This window comes from Peromyscus eremicus, chromosome 7, assembly GCF_949786415.1.
Source record: "Peromyscus eremicus chromosome 7, PerEre_H2_v1, whole genome shotgun sequence".
NCBI classification, from domain to species: Eukaryota; Metazoa; Chordata; class Mammalia; order Rodentia; family Cricetidae; genus Peromyscus; species Peromyscus eremicus.
In genome coordinates, this window is record NC_081422.1 from 31,688,456 (window position 1) to 31,712,326 (window position 23,871).

The 23,871-nt window shown below is 40.7% G+C and overlaps 1 protein-coding gene across 4 annotated transcripts in view; it reads right to left on the bottom strand.

Moving 5' to 3' along the window:
• Stt3a (STT3 oligosaccharyltransferase complex catalytic subunit A) overlaps positions 1-22,938 on the bottom strand; it is a 35,645-nt gene extending 12,707 nt beyond the window's left edge. Inside the window, exons 1-14 of one of the 4 annotated variants that reach the window (XM_059267623.1) lie at positions 22,832-22,907; positions 22,254-22,359; positions 20,283-20,409; positions 19,087-19,147; positions 14,959-15,080; positions 14,445-14,590; positions 11,650-11,740; positions 9,154-9,260; positions 8,316-8,480; positions 6,818-6,998; positions 5,123-5,278; positions 3,841-3,932; positions 1,609-1,764; positions 1,190-1,378 (exon numbers count right to left, since the gene is read on the bottom strand). In XM_059267623.1, coding sequence (XP_059123606.1) covers positions 1,190-1,378; positions 1,609-1,764; positions 3,841-3,932; positions 5,123-5,278; positions 6,818-6,998; positions 8,316-8,480; positions 9,154-9,260; positions 11,650-11,740; positions 14,445-14,590; positions 14,959-15,080; positions 19,087-19,147; positions 20,283-20,370 — 1,554 coding nt within the window. In that variant the 5' untranslated portion in view covers positions 20,371-20,409; positions 22,254-22,359; positions 22,832-22,907. Of the gene's footprint in view, positions 1-1,189; positions 1,379-1,608; positions 1,765-3,840; positions 3,933-5,122; positions 5,279-6,817; positions 6,999-8,315; positions 8,481-9,153; positions 9,261-11,649; positions 11,741-14,444; positions 14,591-14,958; positions 15,081-19,086; positions 19,148-20,282; positions 20,410-22,253; positions 22,360-22,801 lie in introns of all 4 variants that reach the window. The other 3 variants (XM_059267622.1, XM_059267624.1, XM_059267625.1) reach the window with 3 other exon arrangements.
• Between the last annotated feature and the right edge of the window lie 933 nt (positions 22,939-23,871).

Here is a 23,871-nt window from a genome sequence, read left to right on the forward strand (position 1 = left end):
TAGTGGATCAAGAGGTATGGGGGACTATGAAGTACAGCTAAGACAGCTTGATGTCATTAGGTAATTTAAACTTTTTTTGTTAGAGATAAGATCTCATCATGTACATCAGGCTGGCCCCAAACTCAGAGGTTTACCTGCCTCTGCATTCTCAATGCTATATTAAAGGAATGTGCCAACACTCCTGGTTTGTCATTAGGTAATTTTTTTTTTTTTTTACAGATAGTTGTGAGCCACCATGTGGGTGCTGGGAATTGAACTCAGGATCTCTGGACAAGTAGTCAGTGCTCTTAACCTCTGAGCCATCTCTCCAGACCAAGGTAATTTTTAATGACCCTTAATAACATTATAAAATCATTATAAAATTTATAAAAACATTATAAAATTATTACAACGGTAGAAGGGAAAACACAAACCACAAAATATGATGGCAAGGATTAAAAGATTCTTAATTTGAGAGCTGAGTACACAGTTCAGTGATAGAATATGTACCTAGCATATGTTAAGGTTCTGGGTTCAATCCCCAACACTACTTTTAAAAAAATTCTTAGTTTGGGTTTTTAGCAAATCTGACTCAAAATACTATTTCCAATAGCTACTTCAAAAGAAATCACTTCAGATCCTCAAAAGATATAACTTACAATGTTTAATGTCGTTATTATTAGGTGGTAACTGTTTACCTTGATTCTGATTCTAGTTTCTGCTTTTTTTTATAGCAAACATATTTAACATTTTCTTCTTTTGAAACTGGGTTTATCTATCTTATATTAAAACCACTACTATATCAATACAAATGTCCAAACAGAATCTTAAATTTAAGATACTCTAGAACAATGGTTTTCAACCTTCCTAATGCTTCAACCCTTTAATACAGTTACTCATGTTGTGGTGACTCCCAACCATAAAATTATTTTTGTTGCTACTTCATAACTGTAATTTTGCTACCGTTATGAATTATAATATAAATATTTCTGGAGACAGGGGTTTGCCAAAGGGGCTGCAACCCACAAGTTGAGAAACACTACTTCAGATGAACACCCTCAATAGAGGTTGGTCTTTAAAGCTTACTAAAAACTGAGAGTCTAAATTTCAAATTTTTCTAAGCTTCCTATCCATCTAAAAGATGTCATATTCACTACAACATCAAGTTTCTTCAACACTATCTAACTATCCAACTCCTCTAAATTTTTACCTCTGGTGTATTGTGACGAAGCCAATAATATGCTTCTCGGAAGTCATCAAAAATGATCCTACTGCCATCCCCACCACGGGCCGACAGTACAATAGAAGGAGAAGAGTAGGCTTCACTGGTTACCCAAGTTGAATGAAAAGTGTAGGTGATGAGAAAAAAAGCCATGACCAGTATCATTCCACTTGCCACCTGTAGAAGAAAGAATTGTACAGAAAACCAAACACAGACAGCTTCTTACGTGAGATCAAAATATGTTGGGCTGCCCAAGTTAATTCTGACCACCCAAGACATTGCTGTAATACCCGTCTCAAACACACACACACAGGCACACGCACGCATAAACACACACACACACACACACACACACACACACACACACACACACACTTTCCCAAGTCAACGTGTTACTTAAATCTCACCTCATTCTTAATAGGGTAAGTAGAATCCTGTTGCTTCTTGCTCTTCTTGTCTGGGCGACTTATATCCAGATTCTTCATGTATGTGGACAGCACCTGGGAGACACCAATGCCAGAAAGAATGCACATAACAGGTGCCAACACCAGCATTAGACGCACCTAAAAAGAACAAGAATCATGATCAGTATAATCAGTCTTTCATAAATGATAAGACTTCAATCTATCAGAAGATTGACTATGACACCAATTTAGCAATTTTCGACAACTATTCTACTCCAGCAAAAGTGAAACAGAAAATATGTGGTATAGCTACAGCCTAACCGAAGTGAGTATTTCTTAAACTTTGTGGCACTTGAGCCAGTTGCAGTGGAAATCTGTAATTCCAGCAATCAAGATGCTGAGAAAAGAAGATCAAAAAGTTCAAGGCCAGGACTAGAGAGACAGCTCAATGGCTTCTGAGCAGATACTGCTCTTCTAGAGGACCTAAGTTAACCCATGTTGGGCAGTTCACAACTGCCTAGAACTCAGATCTGTCATCTTCTTCTGGACTCTGTGGGAACCTGTACCTGCACATATGCATGTACACACATACAGGAAGGGCTCGAGAGACGGCTCAGCAGTTTAAGAGTGTAAGAGTATGTGGTACTTTTCCAGAGGACTGGAGTTCTGCTCCCAATACCCCTGTTAGGCAACTCAAGGAGATCTGATGCCCTCTTCTGGACTTTAGAAGCACCTCCTAGCATGAAGCATACACAGACACATACACATAAGTAAACATAATAAATGATAATCTTTGGAGCTGAAGAGATGACTCAGTGGTTTAAGATCATCTATTGCTCTTGCAAAGAAATTGAGTTGAGTTCCTAGTACACACATGGGGTGGCTCACAATAGCCTGCCTCTGGCCTCCATGGCACCTTCACTAACATGCACATACCAACCCACAGACACACACACACACACACACACACACACAATTAAAACTTAGGGGGAAAAGAAGACCTTATCTCAAAAACCATTAATATAAATAACAAACTCTGCTAAATGTGTTTAGGTTCTGAAAGATAATATAAAATTTTTACTTTTTTATATACTTATTTTTGCTCATTTTGTTTTCTGAGATAGAGCCATGTTGCCCAGACCATTCCTGAACTAATGGTTCTACTTCCCAAGTGCTGGGACTACAGGTGTATGCTACCATCCCCAATAAAAATACATTTTTAATTGCTGTTTCTGATTTGACAAAGTAAAAAAAAGGGCTAGAGAGATGGTCCAGAAGTTAGGAGCACTGGCTGCTCTTTCAGAGGACCCAGTTCAATTCCCAACACCAACACAGCAGTTTATAGTCCAGTCCCAGAGGATCCAACTCCCTCTTCTGGATTCTGAGGATGTCAAATATCCACGTGGTGTACAGACACACTCAAACACCTATACACGTAAAAAATAAATACAATAAAAAAATGTTTCGGGGTTGGGGATTTAGCTCAATGGTAGAGCGCTTGCCTAGCAAGCACAAGGCACTAGGTTCAGTCCTCAGCTCCGGGGAAAAAAAAAGTTTCAAAATAGTGTAAGAAATATGTTAGTACCTTACATAAAATCCTTCCTTGTCTTAACAGCAAAGCAGTAGACAGTACTCTCAAGGCTTTAAGATAAAAAATCCACACCAGGGGCTGGAGAGATGGCTCAGTGGTTAAGAGCACTGACTGCTCTTCCAGAGGTCCTGAGTTCAATTCCCAGCAACCACATGGTGGCTCACAACCACTTGTAATGAGATCTGGTGACCTCTTCTGGCCTGCAGGGACATGTGCAGGCAGAATACTGTATACAACAAATAAATAAAATTAAAAAAAAACAAAAAAAAAAAACACCAGGAGCTAGGGAGTGGCTTATGGTTAAGCTTCTGGCTCTTCTAGGGAACCTAGATTTGGTTTCTAGCATCTACATCAGGTGGCTCACAATTGCCTGTAACTCCAGTTCCATGTAAATATTTTTCTTTAATCTGCTCCAAATTCAATGAAGTACAAAAGTGCCTAATATAAGGTTATGAACTCAAGAAAATTAGACCCCACAAACAGAGTGTGAAAGTCTGTGTATTCCAAAATAGGATTAACAACAGCAAGCAGCATAATCACCAGTAATTTTTTTTTTTTTTTTAATTCAACCAGGCAAAAAAGAACAAACAAGAAAGCACCTCAGAGTCACGGATAGTTTGGCTAGAACTGAGGGAATTCCTCACCATTACAGCTGAAAAGTACATGCTGGTCACACCATACATGATGATAAAAATCCGAGCATCAGACAGGTTACTAAAGCAGTAATAGAGGCCAACTACAAAAGAGAAAAGAAAAGTAAGCAGCTGAGCCTTGTAGACAGAAACCTACAAGGAAAAATATCTTCATTATATGACTGGATGACTTCACACATTTACCTCAGTAATTCTAGGAATCTATTCTAAATAAAATGATGCAAAGATATTTACTACAGTATTCTTAAATACCAAACAACCACAAATAATCTATATGTCTAACAGAAGAGATGGTTAATTATGCTATATTTTAAGTATAAAATACATTAAGATATTACTATAAGTTATAGGTCCTTGTCCTCTTCTACATCTTTACACACTTCTATACATGAGAAAGTATTTCTATAAATTCTAAATCAGCAGAAATTATTTTTCCCCAGGCCTCAGTCATGCTAGGCAAGGGTTCCACCCCTGACATAGCCCTAGACTCATGCCTAGTCATGATCTCTTTCACACTCAACAAATAAGCAAATGAATGCACCTATTAAGATGGGTTGTTTGGACTGGGTGTGGGGTCATGTCCCAGGACTTGCAAGGAAGGTAGAGGCAGGCAGATAGCTATAAGTTTGAAGCCAGTATGCCCTATATAGCAAGTTCCAGGTCAGCCACAAATACACTATAGACCCTGTCTCAAAATTAATTAATACTGAAAATGGGTTTTTCGTTACAACTTTTTGAGAATGTTTCACTATGTAGCCCAGAATGAACTCAAACTCACAATCCTCCTGCCTCAGGCTTCCAAGTACAGACAGTCATCACTGCATCTGATTTAAAATGTCAATGGTGGTAGGATGGGTAGTAAGAACTAGTGCAAATGTACCTTTTTTGTGTTTTTTAACTTATCTCTATTATAGTTTTCACCATATAAAAATCATTTTAACTATAAAAACTCAACATAGAACTTCAATATAGCCAAGAAGAGAACTGGGTAAAAGGAGAAGGAATACGCTATGAGTACTAAGTATAAGTACCCACATGGGGCAGCTCATAACTGCCCATAACTCCACCTCCAGGGTATTGGACACCCTCTTCTGGTCTCTGCAGACACCTGCACTCATACATACATACATACATACATACATAAATAAAGACATTTTTTAAAACATAATAAAAAAATTAAATAAATATTTAAAAAGTAAGGGATGAGGGTAGTCAATATATTTGGAATTAAAGGATGATTCATATGAAGGTCACTTCAAAATGCAAGATAGACCTGGAAACATGAAGACGAGAAGCTGCAGATCAAAATAGTAGGAGGACCAGGTTGTGGGCTGGTGCTCAGACACAGACGCAATGATGGGGATATTGTTCTTGGCGTAAGAAGGATCCAGCAGTGAGTAGAAACGCCCTGTCCAGGGAGAAATTTTTCCTGGAAGAGAAGGTAATAAATACTTCACATACAGTCCTAAAACATGAAGCTAAAAATGCTAAGTAATCACAACACCCCACTTCATTTTTATTATTAGCGTGCCTGTGTAGTACATCTGTAGTATGTAGAGCAGTGTTGAAGTAAGAAGGCAACTTGTGGGATCTGGTTCTTGCCTTCCCCCTTGTCTGAGGCAGGACCTCTTCTATTGTTTCTGTCACATCATATTCCAGACTAACTTACCTCCAAGCTTCTGAGAGATTGGACTGTCTTAGTTACCCATTTCATGAGTGCAGGACTGTGCAAAAAGCACTTTTACCCACAACATTCCATTTGAGTAAAATTCTGAGATAAAAAAGGACTAGTTTTGCTTTACTTACCATCAGTAATATTTACAGTTTTGCTCCTGTTCTTTTAAACTTGAGAGTATTTTTTTCAACATAATAATTTGGTTATATCTAAATTCACAGGGGAAGGGAGTTCAGAGAATCCTACTGGAAAGGAGGATCTTAGGCTTAATCTGGTCAAATCAAGAAATCAAGTTGGGCAGTGGTGGCACATGCCTTTGATCCCAGCACTCGGGAGGCAGAGCCAGGTGGATCTCTGTGAGTTCAAGGCCGGCATGGTCTACAGAGTGAGATCCAGGAAGGCACCAAAGCTACACAGAGAAACCCTGTCTCGAAACACCAAAAAAAAAAGAAGAAATTAAGGCCAACTCCGGAATCTAAGTGAACTAGGTCCTCATCCTGCTATGAGTTAAAAAAATCAAATTATGCCGGGCGGTGGTGGCGCACGCCTTTAATCCCAGCACTCGGGAGGCAGAGGCAGGCGGATCTCTGTGAGTTCGAGGCCAGCCTGGGCTACCAAGTGAGTTCCAGGAAAGGCGCAAAGCTACACAGAGAAACCCTGTCTCGAAAAACCAAAAAAAAAAAAAAAAAAAAAAAAAAATCAAATTAGCTTCTGAGAAGTGTAAGTTAAAAAAAAAAAAATGGAGACTGTCAACTAAACTAAACAACCATGATTTAGTTTCCATAGGATGAGTGCCATGACTTAAAGTCTGACAAAGAGTATAAGAATTTCTACACGCCAACCAATAGAAAAAAAGAAAGTTGAAAAAAAGACCGGCAAGGTAGTTCTACAAAGATACTCTGCCATGCTAAATGCAAACAGGCTAACAAACAGAATGTTTTAAAAAGTAGGACTTTGAGGCTGGAGAGATAGCAGTTAAGAGCACTTGCTGCTCTTGCAGAGGACGGGGGCTCAGTTCCCAGCACTCACAATTGTCTACAACTCCAGGTCTAGGGGATCTGATGCCTTCTTCTGGTTTCCTCAGGGACCAGGCACACATATGGTGCACAGACATACATACAAACAAGACACCCATACACATAAAATTAATCTTTTCTAAATGCTTGACTTTAGTGCTTGAAATAAAGAAATAGAAGAGAGGAACTTCTGTGGTGAGCAAACATCCCGTCTTTTTGGTATTTATTCTACGCCTGTATCCATGTGTATCTAACTATAAAAGATGTGCTCCTCTACCTGTCAGCATGAGGAGTGCTCCCACGGTGAGGAGGACAAAGCCAACCAGGGAGATAACACTTCGGAAAAGAACTTCAAATTGCTGTGGATTCAACTTGCTGCGCAGATAATCTACGAAGGCATGGATCTGACAGAGACCAAACACTCCAAAGGCTGCCATGTGTTCTGATGAAAGGACAGGCTGGGGGAAGTGGGTGACATATATGGCAGTATTAGGAGCAAAAACAAACAGAATGAGTTCATCCAAGACTGGCATTCTCCTGATCTACTTCAGCCCAAGGAGTCCAACGAGTTTTGAAGTTCCAAAATGAACGAGGATCAATATAGAGAAGGGCTTAATTGACCGCAAATATTTTCCAAAGAATGTCTGGAGTCTAACAAAGCATACGACACACTAAGACGATCCCATCTGTACCATTTGCTCTAGTTACTTCCTTAGTGTGGCTGCAATTTTCTCCCAACTCCCTTTCACTAAAACTCATCATTTAAAATTCAATGTAACAGTCCTCTCCAAACCCGACAAATCAATAGCTCCTATGTCTCGAGCACTGGTAGGCTCCTTTAGTATATAATTACTCTTTTCCATAGTTCGCTAACTCTAGTGGGCATCATAACCAATGGGAATGTTAAAGTAGGTTGCTGAGCCCCACCCTAGGGTCAGTGACTCAACAGGTCTCTTTTACTGTTTCATTTGGCTTGTTTTAATTTGGTCTGGGTTCTTTTTTGTTTGTTTGTTCAGATCTGATTGTTGAGACAGAGTTTCATGTATACCAGGCTGGGCCTGAACTTGACTAAAGTACAGGATGACCTTGAATTCTTAATCCTTCTTTCACTACAGAATCTGCATTTCTAACAAGTGTCCAGACGCTATTAATGTTAATGTTCTGGAAACAACTATCAACAGTGTGTGTATTTCTTTCTCCAACTTCCTCAAGGACTAACATATCACTTACATTCTCTTACATCTTCCACTGAATAGCAAATTGCATTTATTAAGTGACTAGAAATACTTACTTATCTCTAAATAAAGATGAGAACTTTACGAAAGAAACTAAACACACAATTTCCTGTTATTTGTACCTAATAATCTGGGTAAAAGGTTTGTGCTTTGCTTCCTCAAGGGCTCACCTAGGCCCCATTAGGATAATCAGAGTTCATTGCCATTAAATGGGGTCATTTCCACTAAAAGGGCTGGAATTTTAAACTTTTTTGAAATTCTAACTTTGATCATTCAAATCAACCCTGCTTAACTAAACTGTCCCTCCTCCTCACACAAACTGAAACCAAAGAGCCATTAAATTCAAACAGCACACAGCAAATATTGATGTGTTCTTAGAAGCAGATTCATAACCAATAATTCTGTTGTTTCAGTTAATAAACAGCCCCAAACAAAAATTATAATTCATATTCTTCTTAAGAGAACCCAATCTAAGTTAATCTAGTTGAAGCTACTTAGAAACATTTAGCTGCAGAAAACTCTACAAAGTCACATGCTTACCTGGAAGCCCACAAAGGAGATCTGCATAGAAAGAATGGTACCCAGGCAATAAACAGTACAGTAGGCTACGTAGATCCGATGAGAAAAACGGCCTGTTAACATTAGCACCAGGACATGAAGAGGAATCAAGTTGATCAGGAACACATAGCCTCCCCATGAAGAGACCTGTGAGAAGACAGAAAAAACAGTCCCTTTGAGCAAGACTCACAGGATGCTGACACTGTGACACAATATCAAGCTACAGTGTTAATCTAGATGCCAATTACTGTGTCACACACAGAATCTAAGTAGAAGCAGAAAAGTAAAGAAAGCCAAGGGACAGATGTAAAATTACATAGAAGAAAAGAATATATCTTAGAAAAGGAATTTTTTAAAGGGAATACAACAAAAATATGGAACAACCAACAAGTACCTATAGAAAATACAGTAATACAGAATATGAAAAACTTTTTTATTAGCAGACTGAAAAAAAGAGAGCTAGGGATATAAGTCGGATGGTAGAGTGCTTGCCTAGCACACATGAAGCCTTCAGTTCAGTCTCAAGCATCGTATAATCCATGCATTGTGGTACACATCTGTAATCCCAGCTCTCAGGCAGTAGAGGCAGGAGAATCAGAAGGTCATTCTCAGCTACATAGACTTTGAGGCCTACCTGGGATACATGAGATCCCATCTCAAAAAGAACTTGGGGGTGGGGGAGCAAGAAAATTTTAAAATTAAAAGTATGTAGAGAAGTAGCTCAGCAGTAAATCAGCCTAGTATGGGCTCAATCCCTTGGACCAAAAAAAAAAAAAAAGAAAGAGACAAAGAGACACAGAGAATACATGTACATAGTTACCATGTAGAAATAAGCAAGGGCACACTTGGCAGCCCAGTAGATGGAACCAGTCTTCACTGCCTTGATCCACATGTAATAAGTAAGCAGCATGCAAAAGATAGCAATTCCTGCAGAAAATAAGACATTCAGAAGCCACACCAACACAGGTTAAGAACACTTTTCCAGGAGCTGGGCCTTTAATCCCAGCACTCAGGAGGAAAGGCAGGTGGATATCTGAGTCTGAAGCTAACCTGGTCCAGAGTGAAATCCAGGACAGCCAGAGCTATACGGAGAAATCCTGTCTCAAAAAACAAACCAAAACCAAAAAAAACTACATTTTTAGCGACTGGAAGATGGCTCGGTAGTTAAGAACAAATACTGCTGTTGTTAGAAGAACAAAATTTGGTTCCTAGTACCCACATTTGGTGGCTCACAACTACCTGTAACACTAGATCTAACTCCTCAGGCACCTGCACTTACACACATACAATCAGAACAGTCTGGAACACACTATCTAGAATCATATTTCTAAACTACTATTCAGTACAAGTATAATTTTAGGCAAATTATTTTACATCCCTTTGCCTTTGCTTCCTATAAGAAGAAATCTGAGTATAATTTTCTTCCCCTAGTGCTGGGGATTAAACACAGGGCCTCATGCATGCTAGGCAAATCTTACCTCCTGAGCTGCACCTCCAGTCCACAGAGTCTACAGTAAATATCTACTTATTAAATCATTGTAAAGACAAATGCAGTGTAGATAAAGCACCTGGAATAGTTACTAGAATATAGAAAGCAACCGCTAAATATTGGTCCTAACACTATTTTATTTGTAGGCATTTAGTCTTAAGTATATACAAGGCAGACCTTTTACTTGGAATGGTGCTGTCCTTAATAGTTGACTGATGGATTACCTGGGGCTATATCTACAAGACAGAACACGTGTCTAGCATGCCCAAAGCCCTAAATTCAATCTACAGTTCCACCAGCACCCTGACTCCCCACCCCTGGAAAAAAAATTGCCTCATGAAATTCCCAAATATGGATCCAGATCAATTTCAACCACTTCCAAAAAGCTTTCCTTTGATTCCCAAAACCAAATACATTTCTCTTTACAAGACATCCCCAAAGCACAATGTTCGAGAGCTTTAACTTTTTGTTGTTTGGTTTTTTTTTTTTTGTTGTTTGTGCTAGGTAGCACAGGTTGGCCTGAAATTCACTATGTAGCCAAAGCTAGACTCATATTCACTATGAAGCCCAGACTGGACTTGAACTCAACATCTTCCATTTTCACTTTGAACGCTAGGATTACAATAATATGAGCATCAGTCCAGCTCTGAAGTTTTTTAAATTGTTTTTATTTTCTGGAACAATGACTCATGTAGCCCAGGCTGGCCTCAAAATCACTATTTAGTCAAGGATGGCCTTGAACTCATCTTCCTGCTTAAGTGACAGGATTACAGATATATGCAACTATACTCAGCTAGAGTTACTTTTACAGGTCCATTATTATATTCTTTAACAGATTATGGGACATCTATCATCTACCCCTTAAATTTCTTTTTTTTTTTTTTAAGATTTATTTATTTATTATGTATACAGTGTTCTGTCTGCACATATCCCTGCAGGCCAGAAGAGGGCACCAGATCTCATTACAGATGGTTGCGAGCCACCATGTGGTTGCTGGGAATTGAACTCAGGACCTTTGGAAGAGCAAGCAGTGCTCTTAACCTCTGAGCCATCTCTCCAGCCCCAAATTTCTTAATTATAAAACAAAATAATCTAATTTATTATCTATCTTTATAATACCTAACATTATGTTTTCCCAATGTTTCAACAAAAATATGTCAAGAAAAGTCACTGTAATTTTAAAGAAACACTAGGAAAATTAAAAACAATGATCATAATGTTAAAATAACAGTTAAATGTGAGTCCAGAGAGTAAACAAAAGCCTGTTAAGAAGTTTCCAGCTAGGGCTGATGAGATTGCTCAGCTAGCTCAGGCAGCACTTGCTATCAAGTCTGATGACCAAGTCTAATCCCTGGGAATCACAGGGAAGAACAGAAGAGAATTAACAGCTTCAAGTTGTCCTCTGACCTTGACATAAAAGCATGCATAAGCATGCATGCAGATACACGTAGTAAACAGGTATTAATTTTTTAAAGTTCCCAGCTACTTCTCGAGAAGAGTATCTTGTCCAAGATCCTTTTCTGCCTATTTCTAATCTTCTCATCAAGTCCAATTTTATTATTGCTAAGCAATAGAGATGAACCCAAATTCAGCGCCTTGTGAAATTTCAGTAGATAATAAAGCGAACACATCCCTTTCAGTATTCACCAGGCGTGAATTCCTTTAATTCCAGCACTTGGGAAGCAAAGACAGGCAGATCTCTATGAGTTCAAGGCCAGACTGGTCTCTACAAAGCGAGTTCCAGGACAGCCCGGACTACACAGAGAAACCCTGCCTCAAAAAAAACAGAACAATAATAAAAATCCATTTCAGCACTCTAACTCTTACCTTCGTTGTCGTAAGAGCCAGCTACAGACCGAGAAATATACCCAGGAACTACAGCAATCATGGCAGCAGCAAGAAGACCAGCTCCTGCATCCTGGAGAAACAGAAGTTAACATGGATACGCCCCTAAGAGAACTGAGGACCTACAGTCTATTCTCTTTATAAGGGGCCCAGAGAGCATTCAAAAATTTCCAGTGTCAATATGAAATGCTAGAAATGCACACAGCACAACAAAGCCAAAAACTTCATAGTCGACTCCGCATGAGGACACCAAATCTAACGCTGAGTACAAATATGCTGAGACAGATACACCATATGGAATATGGAATATGGTATATAATGAAAAGGACCTGTAATATCAGCAGATTGAGGCAAGAGGATTACAAACCCAAGACCAACATAGCACGATCCTTTCTAAAAGCACAAAAAATAGTAGGAGGAGAGTAATTAGAGATATACCTCAGCTGACAGGGTATTTATGTGCCTAGCAAGCATGAAACCCTGGTTTGATCCCTAGAACCACATACACCAAGCATGCCTATAATCTCAGCAGACATTCAAGATCATCCTTGGCTACACAGTGAGTTCAAGATTATTAGCTTGGACTACATAGTAGCCTGCCCCCCAAAAAATAATAATAATGATAATAATAATGATGATAATAATAATAATAATAATAATAATAACAATCCCATGAGCTGTCAAAACCAGAGCCTGCTTGGGTATGGTGGCACACACCTTTAATCTCAGCACTCCAGAGGCAGAGGCAAAAGCAGGTGAATCTCTGTGAGTTTGAGATCAGCCAGGACTATACAGTGAGACTTTGTCTAAAATAAATAAATAAAAGCCAGAATTTGCACCAGAATGGACTATTTAGCTACAAGTATCACAGACTTTTTAGTTCCCTCCTCTAACAGTAACTATACATCACAAAAACGCCAGTTATACAAGAATAAAGTTATTATTTAACTTTAAAAGAAAACAAAGAATTGGGCATGATAGCAAACACATGTAATCCCAGCACTTGGAAAGCGGAGACAGGAAGATAGCAATTCTGAGGCCAGCCTGGGCTCCATAGAAAAATCCTATCTCAAAAACAACAACTCAACAAAAAAGTGACGATCTACCTAGACTGAGGATGTCAGGAGGTTAGACTGTAAAGTTAGAGAGTTACCAGCCAACTTTTAAGGTTAAAAACAAAAAACAAAAAAAAAAAAAAATAAAACATATTCAAAAAATAAGAAAGTAAATAAATAGTAAGGTTTGTTTGTTGATGATCACACCAAAGGATAAAAAGTCCTCCAAACTGACCCTGGCTTCTCAGGCCCTCCTGCTAACTTGTCATCTCTCAGGAACACCCCCTAACACTGCAGCCACAGAGTAAGAATAGACTCCCAAGAATCAAGAAACCTGAAAAAAGTCAACAAGAAACCTGAAAAAAGAGAATCAGCATTATCGAGCCAAAATGCTTAAGAATTTCAAAAAAAATTTTTTTCAAATGTATCAACAAAAAATTGCTAAGTGCCTATTTCCAGTAGAAATAACCACTTTGGAAAACATGTAGTTTTTTCCCCCTTCTTCCTTACATTGGTGAGGGATTCAAAATCTACACGTGTCAATTTTACATGTTAACTGCTGATTTTTTTCTTTACATAGCAATTTGTCCTTAAAAAAGCAAACAGCTACAAATGATAATAAAGCACATATTCCCCACTAACTCAGTTAAACAAATGCTTTAACCTCTGGCTCCCCACTGTGTAAAAATTTCTAATTTCCTTCAAGAGCTAACAAGTCACCCTAAAGAGAAGCTCCTTAAAACTAAGGATGATCTGGCTAGGCAGTGGTGGCTCACGCCTTTAATCCCAGTACCTGGGAGGAAGACGCAGGCAGGTCTTGGTGAGTTCGGGGCCAGCCTGGTCTATACAGCAAGTTTCAGGACAGCCAGGACTACACAGAGAAACCCTGTCTCAAAAAACCAAAAAAAAAAAAACCTAAGGACATTCTAAAGCAATGGTTCTCAATCTTCCTAATGCAGTGACCCTTTAATACAATTCTTCATGTTGTGATGACCCCTAACCATAAAATTATTTTTGTTGCTACTTCATAACCATATTTTTGCTACTGTTATGAATCGTAATGTAAATATTTTTGGAGATAGAGGTTTGCCAAAGAGGTCACAAGCAGCAGGTTAAGAATCTGTTATAAAGGGAAATATTCCACCCTTCAGAAAGAAAACAACTTAAAAGCTTTAGGAAGTCCCTGAAACAAACCAGATTCACTAGGCCCCTGGCTTCCCATTTTATATAAACAGTAACTGCTCAGAGATACTCTCAGATAAGTAGAGCAGCCTAGAAGAGGCTCAGACCCGCCAAGCTGCATGGAAGAGGCCCAAACAAAGTGAGCTGCTGGAAGAGACACTCCAATCTGTCAAGCTGCTTGCAACTCATGCAGTAAGCTCTGGCCTTCCAGCTTTTGTGAGATATCACCCATGCTGAGGTGCCTTTTGTTGATGTAGCTGTCACTTTTGAGTCATTTCTGCTTTTTTAAGTAACCCCTCACCCATATTCCTTTAAGTAACCCCAATAAAAATTTATCAGTTCCAAGTTGAACTTTGGGGGTATCCTTACTTGGTCTGTCATTGGTTCCCTATCTGGGGTGAATAGATATTTGTACATCTCCCCTGTAAGTTTCACAACACTCCCCAACCTTTCAAGGCTCTAGATTCCTCCACCTCTCCAGCATCTACTAGAGATTCATCAACATTCAGTCCCAAGCTTCCTGTCACTCAAATCCTTTACCTTGAGCTCTTTAGTAAGGTGGTATGTAACGATGGTGGTAAAGGAGGAGAAGAGAGGGGCCAGGAAAACACAGACATTCCTAATGTCAATGGTGATATGGAAAAAATGGAGTACGTGGTAGATTGCAGCAGAGGTGATCATTAAGCCTGAAACAGGAAAAAGTAATCCCATTAGGTTGTCCTGGTAAGAAAATAAAAAAAAAAGTGTCAATCCAAATTTCAATAAAGTAACAACACAGGTCTTAACAAACCACTAGAAATACTATCATAGCAATTATACTAAGTTTCTACACTTCTCTGTTAAGGATTCTATCTAGAATGTATAAGGCATCCTCCCTTCCTCACTCACATCTCCACTATCCCACACATGTTCTCTATCAGACTCACTTTTGGAAATCTATAATCAGAATGAAATTACAAGTATCCTGAAGTGAAGCAAACAGAAATAAAGCTGTTTCACAGCATACAAACACCACACTGTCCTTACAAACACAAGAAATCCTGTCCCCCCTCACCTGGGTAAATTGTTCCTCCAATGATTCGGCCCAAAGGGTACCAGGCCCGGTCATCAAACCAGTTATGGAATTTATAAAACCCCTCCTCAGCCAGAAACCGGGTAGTCCGATAATTAAAGTACCTAAAACAAGAAAGAAAAGCACCATGTCCCCCTACATCTCTGTACTCAGAGTGTCCTACTTTGCAAAGAGCTTGGTTTTCAGATTATGCCACTAAGGAACACAGCATTATGTGAATAAAGTTTATTGCCAAAAATTATGTCATGAAAATCATTTATACTAACTGAAGTCTCTATTTCTATTCTACACTTGTATCAATTAAAGCACTGCTTTTCTCTGAAAGACATGAACTTGAAGTCTAATGTCCACACAAAGCACTCAAACAGGACACTTCAGCAGGCCAGCCTGTGGTAGATAATAAAGCCAGCAAAAGAATTCAAGACCTCTAAAGCATGAGATTTGACCCTTTTCAAGTGACAAGAATATATTTTGTTCCTCTACCACACACAAGAACACATGGATACCTCTAAGTAATGAACATCTATAAAGATATTGGTATAACACCATATGCAGAATGGGAAAAAATTTAACCCACATGATAACAAGAACTTCCTAATGAGTGTTTAAACTTCTAACGAGGTCCATTCATGTTATTTCAAGTGTGTCTGACACCACCTACACTGCAACAGAACAGAAGACACTACATATAAAGTACTGGACAAGAGATGCTAAAAATTATACATGGAAAAAGTTTTCTAGAGCCAGGCTGTGTAAGCACTTCCCTAAACTAAAAAGAAGGGGGAGGTGGAGCAAAACCAAATAAATAAATGGGTCTCCAACCATGGGTAATCACTTCCTAGCCCACCTCCTTAACTCTATTTTTCTCCTTGGTCAGTCAAGTTTTGGCAGCTGAGGTAAGGAGAAGCAGCAAATGGCATAAAGCTCTAGCCTTCTGTTCCACACGAAGAAATGTTATTCTGGTAACTGTCAGAGATACAGAAAAGATGAGGGTTCTAGAAGGCAGTCGGCATGGGTTATAACCATGTCCACTATCTACCAGTAGGAGGCGGACTAAGAAAGAAGCGTAAATTAGTGAGAACTAAGATCAGCTCTGGGCATGGTTCCTCCTTACAAAAGGAATAGTCAGATCATTTGTACAGTGTCTTCCAGTTCTACTGCAGACACTTTTTTCCCCTGATTAGCTCACCTCAATATTCACCTATCTGGAGGGTCTAAGAATGAAGCTCTAACAGTTAGATCAAGAAACAAAACAAAGATGTGGGCCTGGTGGCACAAGCACTTGGGAGATGGAGGCAGGAGTATCAGGAGTTCAAGGTCATCCTCAGCCAGCTACAGAGCAGATTAGAAGCTACCCTGAACTACATAAAACCCTCTCTCAAAAAAGAAAGAAAATGATGTAAGTGTTGTGTTTTCATTTCTGTTCTATGATAAAATACCCTGACAAAAAACAGTAGGGGTTTGAGGGAGGAAAGGGAGTGGAGAAATGACTTAACTATATTTTAATTTTTTGTTTTTAGTTGCAAAACAAAAAAAGTAAAGTACTTAGATTAAGACAAAAACAACATGGGGAAAAGTAAGTATTTGGCTTACAATTCCAGGTTACAGTCCATGCTAGCAAAGAAGTTGAAACAGCAGGTTAACAGCAAAGAAATAAATGAACACATACAGGCCAGCCGGCCTGCCAGCCTGCCTGCCTGCCTGCCAGTCTACCTGCTTGCTTGCTTTTAGCTATCTTTCTCTTAAACTGTTCAGGACCATTTGCCCAGGGAATGATTCCACTTACAATGGGGCTGGGTCTTCCTCCTTAATGAACAATCAAGACAATCCCCCACAAATAGGCCCACAAGTCAACCTGATCTAGACTCTGCTCAGGCCTGGTGTGGTGGCACACACTTTTAGTTCCAGTGCTTAGGAGTAGAAGCAAGCAGACCTCTGTGAGTGTCAAGGCCAGCCTGGACTATATATAGAGTTCCAGGACAGATAGGGCTGCAAAGTAAGAATCTGTCTCAAAAAACACACAACAAAAGCCTCTCTTCTTAGGAGATTCTAGAGTCAATTTGACAGTCAAAACTAACCAGCACAGTAAATCTTCTCATTCATGAGAAAAAAATGTAAACTGATTTCAGAGCTCCCCAAAGAAAATATATATAATAACTCCAAGTTCTTTAAAATACCTATATAAAACAAAATTACAACCAAGTACAGGCCTTGAACTTTTTAAGCAATGTTACCAAATATGAATGAGCTGTTTTTAAATATTCAATAACTAAAGAATCTAGGACTCTGGTTTCTACATTTTTCCTAAGACTCAACTTTAGGCAATAATGACAATGACCTCAGTCTGTGGAATCAGACAAATCCACATTCAAATCTAGGTTCCCACCTAGTAAATGTGTAACTTTGGACACAGTCCCAGTCTTCTCATTAACAGAAAAAAAACTATACCTGTATTTCACTGAATTGTTTTAAGGATTTAAAGACAATCTGTAAAATAGTGCTCAAAAGGAAAAAAGAAAGATGCTTAGAAAATGTTAGGTTTAAAAACAAAAAAAAAGTTTTATTTATTTGGAGGTATGATGATATATTGTTTATCATAATAAACTTGCCTAAGAATCAGAGGACAGAGCCAGCCACTGCATTAGACATAGAGGTCAGGCAGTGGTGGCACACACTTTTAATCCTAGCACTTGAGACCTCATGCCTTTACTTGAGAAGCGCACATACCTTTAATCCCAGGAAGTAATATGGCAGGGCAGAGAAAGGTATATGAGGCGTGAGGAAACAGGAACTCACTCTTTTCAGGCTGAGGATTTCATAGAGGTAAGAACTAGTTCTGCTTCTCTGATCTTTCAGCTTTCACCCTGGTATCTGGCTCTGGGTTTTTTGTTAAAAGACCACCTAAGATTCAAACAATGACGGGGAGGTGGTATCTTGCCAGGAGAGTAGAGGACAACTTTTGAGAATTAACTCTTTCCTTCCACAGTGTGAGTGCTGGGGATCTACCTCAATCCTAACAGCAAGTGCCTTTACCCACTGAGCCATATCACTGTCCCAGTTCAGGGGTTTTGAGATAGGGTCTTCCTATGTAGTCCTACATAGCCTAGTACTTACTATGTGGCCAAAGCTGGTCTCCAGTTTGCCACAATCCTCTTGCCTCTTGGCCCCTAGAGTACTGAGGGTATAGGCATGTACCATCATGCCCAGCTAATGGTATTAATACTACTGAGGGTTTCACCCTATCTTTTTCAATCTAATAAACAAAACCTTAGACTTTTTATTATGTGTTTATGCATGTGTCTGAGATGTCAGAAGCCTCAGACCCCCTGGAGCTGGAGTTACAAGTGGTAGTGAGCCATCTGACATGGGAGCTGGGAACTAAATTTGAATCCTCTGCAAAAGCAGTATGTGCTCTTAACCATAGAGCCATCTCTCCAGCCCCAGGTTGGTTTTGTTTGGTTTGGTTTTCCTGAGATAGGATCTCACTATCTAACTAGTAGTCTTAGCTAGCCTGGAACCTACTATGTAAACCAGGCTGGTATTGAACTCAAAGACATACACCTGCCTCTTCCTCCCAAGTGCTGGAATTAAAGGAATGTGCCACCATGCCCAGATTTTTTTATTTTATTTTATTTTCCCAATACTTTTAGATAGACTCTCACTATACAGCCCAGGATTATAGGCATTTGCCACAATACCCAGTTCTCATAGCTTTAACATTTTTAGTGCCTTCAAATTTAACAATAAGCCCAATTTCTACTGTATAAATAAATAGGAAAAGAAGTTATGATCTCAAGTTCATGACTTGTGATATTCTTTATAGTCTTAAATATAGTCCAGGATCCTTTCCTTTATGTGTATTACTGCTCTTGATCCAAAAAAAAAAAAAAAAGAAAAGGTAGATTTCTCTTAGCCTAGCCAGACCTCAAGTAAGCAGGCTTAACAGCAAAGTCTATTGCACTGTTTGAGTTGACGAGATGAACTTGGAAAACTTGAAGGAGTCTTCTTTAAATGTACTGAAAATACACTTCCATTACTGATAACTGATTAGAATTTAAACCCAAAAACTTCAACACCTCCAGAAGAAAATATCAGAGCAAAGGTACTCACGGATCAAACTCATGGATAACACTTTCAAATCTCAGGACAGCAAAGAGACGAGTAGAAAATGCTGCAAAGTCCAGAGAATAAATATTTTCATTGGTAACATTCCATTAAAGAACAACAGAAGATAAACAGCAACACTATGGAGAAACTAAAATTATCTAGCACTAGCATCACAGAGAATGCAGAACAGCTCTCGAATAAAGTCTCCATCCATTTCTCCCTACCTAGAAGAAATGAGTCTGACAAAACCATCTACGGTTTTTTTCACTTCAATGGGATACATTTAACTGTTGTATTACACAAAGCCTGTCCGATCATAGTTACCTAATACCGAATTTGGCCACTTTTTACATATACTGACCCCTTTTACATATACACATACCCCTTACCTTAGTCTTGGAACAAACAAAGAGATACGTCAAGTAAGGATATACTTATGACTCATGAAGAGCTGGGAAAGCTTTAAAAACAATAAGTCCTCAAAAGGCTTTCAGAAATACTAAGGTGCAGTAATGCATGCTTACAATGCCAGCCCTTGGGAAGCTGAGGGTACATAGCAAAACTCTGCCTCAAACTAGTTACTTTTCCTATTGCTAGATAAATACCTGACAAAACAAATGAAAGGGAGAATTTTTTGGCTTTTATTTTATTTTACTTTGGCTCATAGTTCAAGGCTGAGAGAGCTATGAGCATAGAAGGGAGGTAGCGGAGCAAAACGACAGATCCTGCTGCATCCAATCAGGAAGAGGCCTGTTCTGCTCACTTTCTCCTTTTAATTCTGTTCAGAACCCCTGCCCACAGAAGGGCATCATCCTTCCAACCTCAGTAGACCTAATCCAGATAATTCCTCATGTAGTGCCCTGGGCTTGTCTCCTAGGGGATTCTAGAGCCTGTCAAGTTGGCAATATGATCCATCACAAGCACCAGAGTTGAAGATAATTCTTTTACAAAATTCAACACCCAACAGCTCCCACTTTCTTTCAGCCAATGAAAATACAGAACCAACAGAGCATGCTTCCTACTTTTCCTATGATCAACAGCCCTGAGTTTTGTATTTCTTGAGTAAGTCTTCATAAGATTATACCAATGAGAAATGGTAAAAAGAACAGCAATCTGCTAAAAGAATAAGGCATGTTTTTTAAAATCCATTTTTAAGTTTTTCATCATTCCAACTCCAAGAAGCCCACACACAGACTCACATAACACAGCAGCCATCGACAGGATGAGAAGCTTCAGAAGTGTGTCCTGCTTCTCATAGGACAACCGCAAAAATCCAAGCTTAGTCATCTTGACATCAATGGGTGGTAACTGGTGATATTCAAATAGCTAAAATGAGAAGTCAAGACCGAAGATATTGAATACCCTGAATTTACTTAAGTTAACTTTAATCTTTTAGGGTGAGAAAGAACCATGTGTATATACAAGCTACAAAAATACCAGAGAGGTTAGAGCTAATAATAACACCCAAGCTTTGACTAAAGATTGATGTACCGGCAAAGAAGCAAACACTATTAGGTTTATGTGTCAAGAATAAATAAGTAGGACCAGGCTTGGTGGCACATGCCTTTAATCGCTCAGGAGGCAGAGGCAGGCCAGTCTGATCTACACAGCAAACTCTAGGCTAGTCAGGGTTACCTGGTAACCTAGTGATACTGCCTCTCCTGCCAAAAATGACTAAAAATGAGTAATCATACCATTCAACATGTCTATAATCCCAGTTACTCAAGAGACGGAGGCAGAAGGATCAAAGGCTCCAGGCCACACTAGCCAACTTAGTGAGAGCCTGTCTCAAAATAAAAATCTTTAAAAGGGCTGCCCATGGAACTCAACAACAGGGCATTTGCCTAACAGGCAAAAAGCCCCACGTTTCCATCTTCTGTACTATAGAAACAAATATTCTACCCACAATTCTGTTTCCTACTTCCACAGCTACCAAGTACATAGTACAACGGGCAAAAGTATGACAGGAGAATCAGGCAGAAATAGAAGTAGGAAAAAAGGTAGAAGAAAAGCATGCAAAAATAAAAAGATGGAAAAAAAAAAACAAAGATGATTTTTTTAAAAGGGAAAAGGAAGCATACATGAAAATGAATGATGGGGGTGGGGAGGACACATGCACAAGCCAGGTACGGACAGCTCATGTCCATGTTCCCAACACTTGGTGACACTGAGAAAAAGTCATTGTGCAGTTGAGTTCAGGCTGGATACAAGGTTAAGTTCTAGGCCAGTTTGGGTTAGTGTGAGAGCCGACCACAAAAAGAGTAAGGGTGTGGGGCTGGAGCTGGGGGAAAGGGGAGGGAGGTAAGTAGAAGATGGAAACGAACGTGACCTACGGAAGTGAAAGTAGAAAACCAGAAATCATGACGGACGGACTGGACATGAGTTCCAGCCCTAAGTCTAAGGTTCAACTGATGGGCTACAAGTGGCTACAAGCTTTTTTCTGTTCCAAATCCCAGTGTGGATGCTTCCTGGCCAACGGAAGTACAGGCTGATCGCTAACCCAAGAGCAAGCCATGCACTCAAGAGGAGAGAAACATACTCAGCCCACTGTATTTTCATCTTCATAATTCATACTCTAACTATTGCTCAGATCTATTTCCCTGTCAAATCATGTTTCAAGGCATCTCTGTAACTGACCCTAATGACCTAGGGACAGCTTGTAACACCAGATCATAATCTAGAGGGAAAACATATTTTTTTTTCTTCTGAACCAGAATAAAATGCCGGAGTGGTGGTGAGGGAAGCAATCTGCAGACAGTTCAGAATGGTAATTATAGACAAGAGTTGTGTTAAGGACTAAGGGCAAAGAATGTAATGACAGAAAATATGTAGCACTGTTCAAAACTCTGGGGAACAAGTGAGTTTGCATTACTACTTATCTTGTTCCTTTCCTACTGGAGGAAAAACAAAAAGGTTGGAAAAGGATAACACTGGACTAGATGGAAAATACGAAGAATCACATGGGGAAGTCAAGAAATCTTTTCTTTAATTAACTGTCCCAGAGGAGCAGTTTGGGCTAGTGTGTTTAATTATAATTCCAAAGGGAAGGCTTTATCATGCACTAACTCCGGGGAGTGAACAATTCAGTCCCATCTCCTGGGTTTGGAGCTGATCTCTGGAGACAGCTGAAACGGTAACAAAACACCACTGACCTGACATGATCCACACACCTGAAAAGTAAGCAGCGGAAGCGACAGTGCTAAAACCTGGACTTGAAAACCGAGTAAAGGCAGCTCGTAATTTAAAGCCGAGCACTGGGAGGTTTCATCCTGTTCTCTGGTAATTTCCACACGCCGACAGGGCACAGAAAGGAGAAAGACGCTTTTCTTATCCGCTCAGCATCTCGCTGCTTCTCAGCCGTGCATGCAAGCCTTGACATCCTGACCCACCCTAGCTGCAGCCTCGGCGTTTCCACGTCCTCCTGCACACCCTCACGGAACTGACCCCAGACCCCGACCCCAACACCTCAGCACACTCCGCATGGCCCCTCCAAGCTAGTCTCAGGATTTCGTGTCCCACGCCCACGCTGCCAGAGCGCACTGCCCTGCCAAGACCCCTCCTCCGACCGTCCGGTGCCCAGTGCCCGGAGGTCCCCACACCACCCCACACGCCCCCTCCTCCGCAAGGCCGCAGGCATGCTCGGCTCCCCACCGTTACAGGCCTGCCTCCAGCACCTCGTTCGGGCCCGCCAACACCCTGCACTGCACCTGTCGCTAACCTTCAAGCACTACCCTAGGGGCCTTCTCACCCGGCGGATGCTCCTCGGGAATCCACTCGGCTCCCCCTGCCATCCGTTCAGTGGCGCACCCAACCCTGACAGTAGCCAAGGCCCGCCTCCCTGCCCTGCTCCGCATTGGCTGGCCCAGGGCAATGAGCATTTCAGGGGAGCGATAGGATGACGATCCTGTCTGTCATTCCGAAGGCGTAGACCAAGCCAGGGTCGCCCTTTCTGAGTGGTCAATTTTAGCTATCACTCAGCCAATTGAGAGGCGTGACTATGAGCGCCCGCCGAACTGTGATTGGTCGAGGCAGGAGAGCGAAATGCGCGGAAAGAGCCTGCTCTGAGCAGTTTGGTTGAGAACCGAGGAGTGACGTGTCGGTCTGCGGACTGGGAAGGAGTCGCGGTGGGAAGGAGCGGCCGCGGTACCCCAGCCACATGACCAGAAGCGGAAATACGCAGCGAAAGCGGAGGTCGCACCACGTCCGGAAAAGTTGGAGTGCGGAGCCGCTTGTTTCTAAGGTAGAGATGGCCCGGTACCTAGTAAACGGTTACAGGAGAGAAGACTGCCCTACTCCGGCTTGATCCCCAGAACCCAACTTTGTCTGCTAACGAGCCCAAGGATTGTTTTTGACTCTGTTCCAGTAACTTGGGTAAAGGGACCCCTGACAGATTTCACCGAGGCATTTCACTTCCTACTCGGCCTCAAAGGCTGTCAGAACCGCCCGTGCCCGAGCCAGCGATGGCCTGCAGAAGTCATCGCAAGCCCTGGAGCGGTCCTTGGCTATCAGGAAGCAGCCTCGCTTGGTCAGTTTGGCCCTTGGCCGGGTGAGCCGCTTTCTGCCCTCCCCGACCCTTCGAGAACGTTGCCGAGAGCAGGCACAGGGCAGGGTTTCAGCAGCCAAACGTCTGTCTTTCAGATATAAACGTATACACGGATGTACGAGCGCTTCCACTCCTTACATACCTCCGACCAAAGACTGCACTAAAGATCAGGCCATCCGGACAGCGTTCACATTTAGTGCCAGTGGCGCTGGCTTTTCTTTTACTCTCCCATGAAGGGAACAACC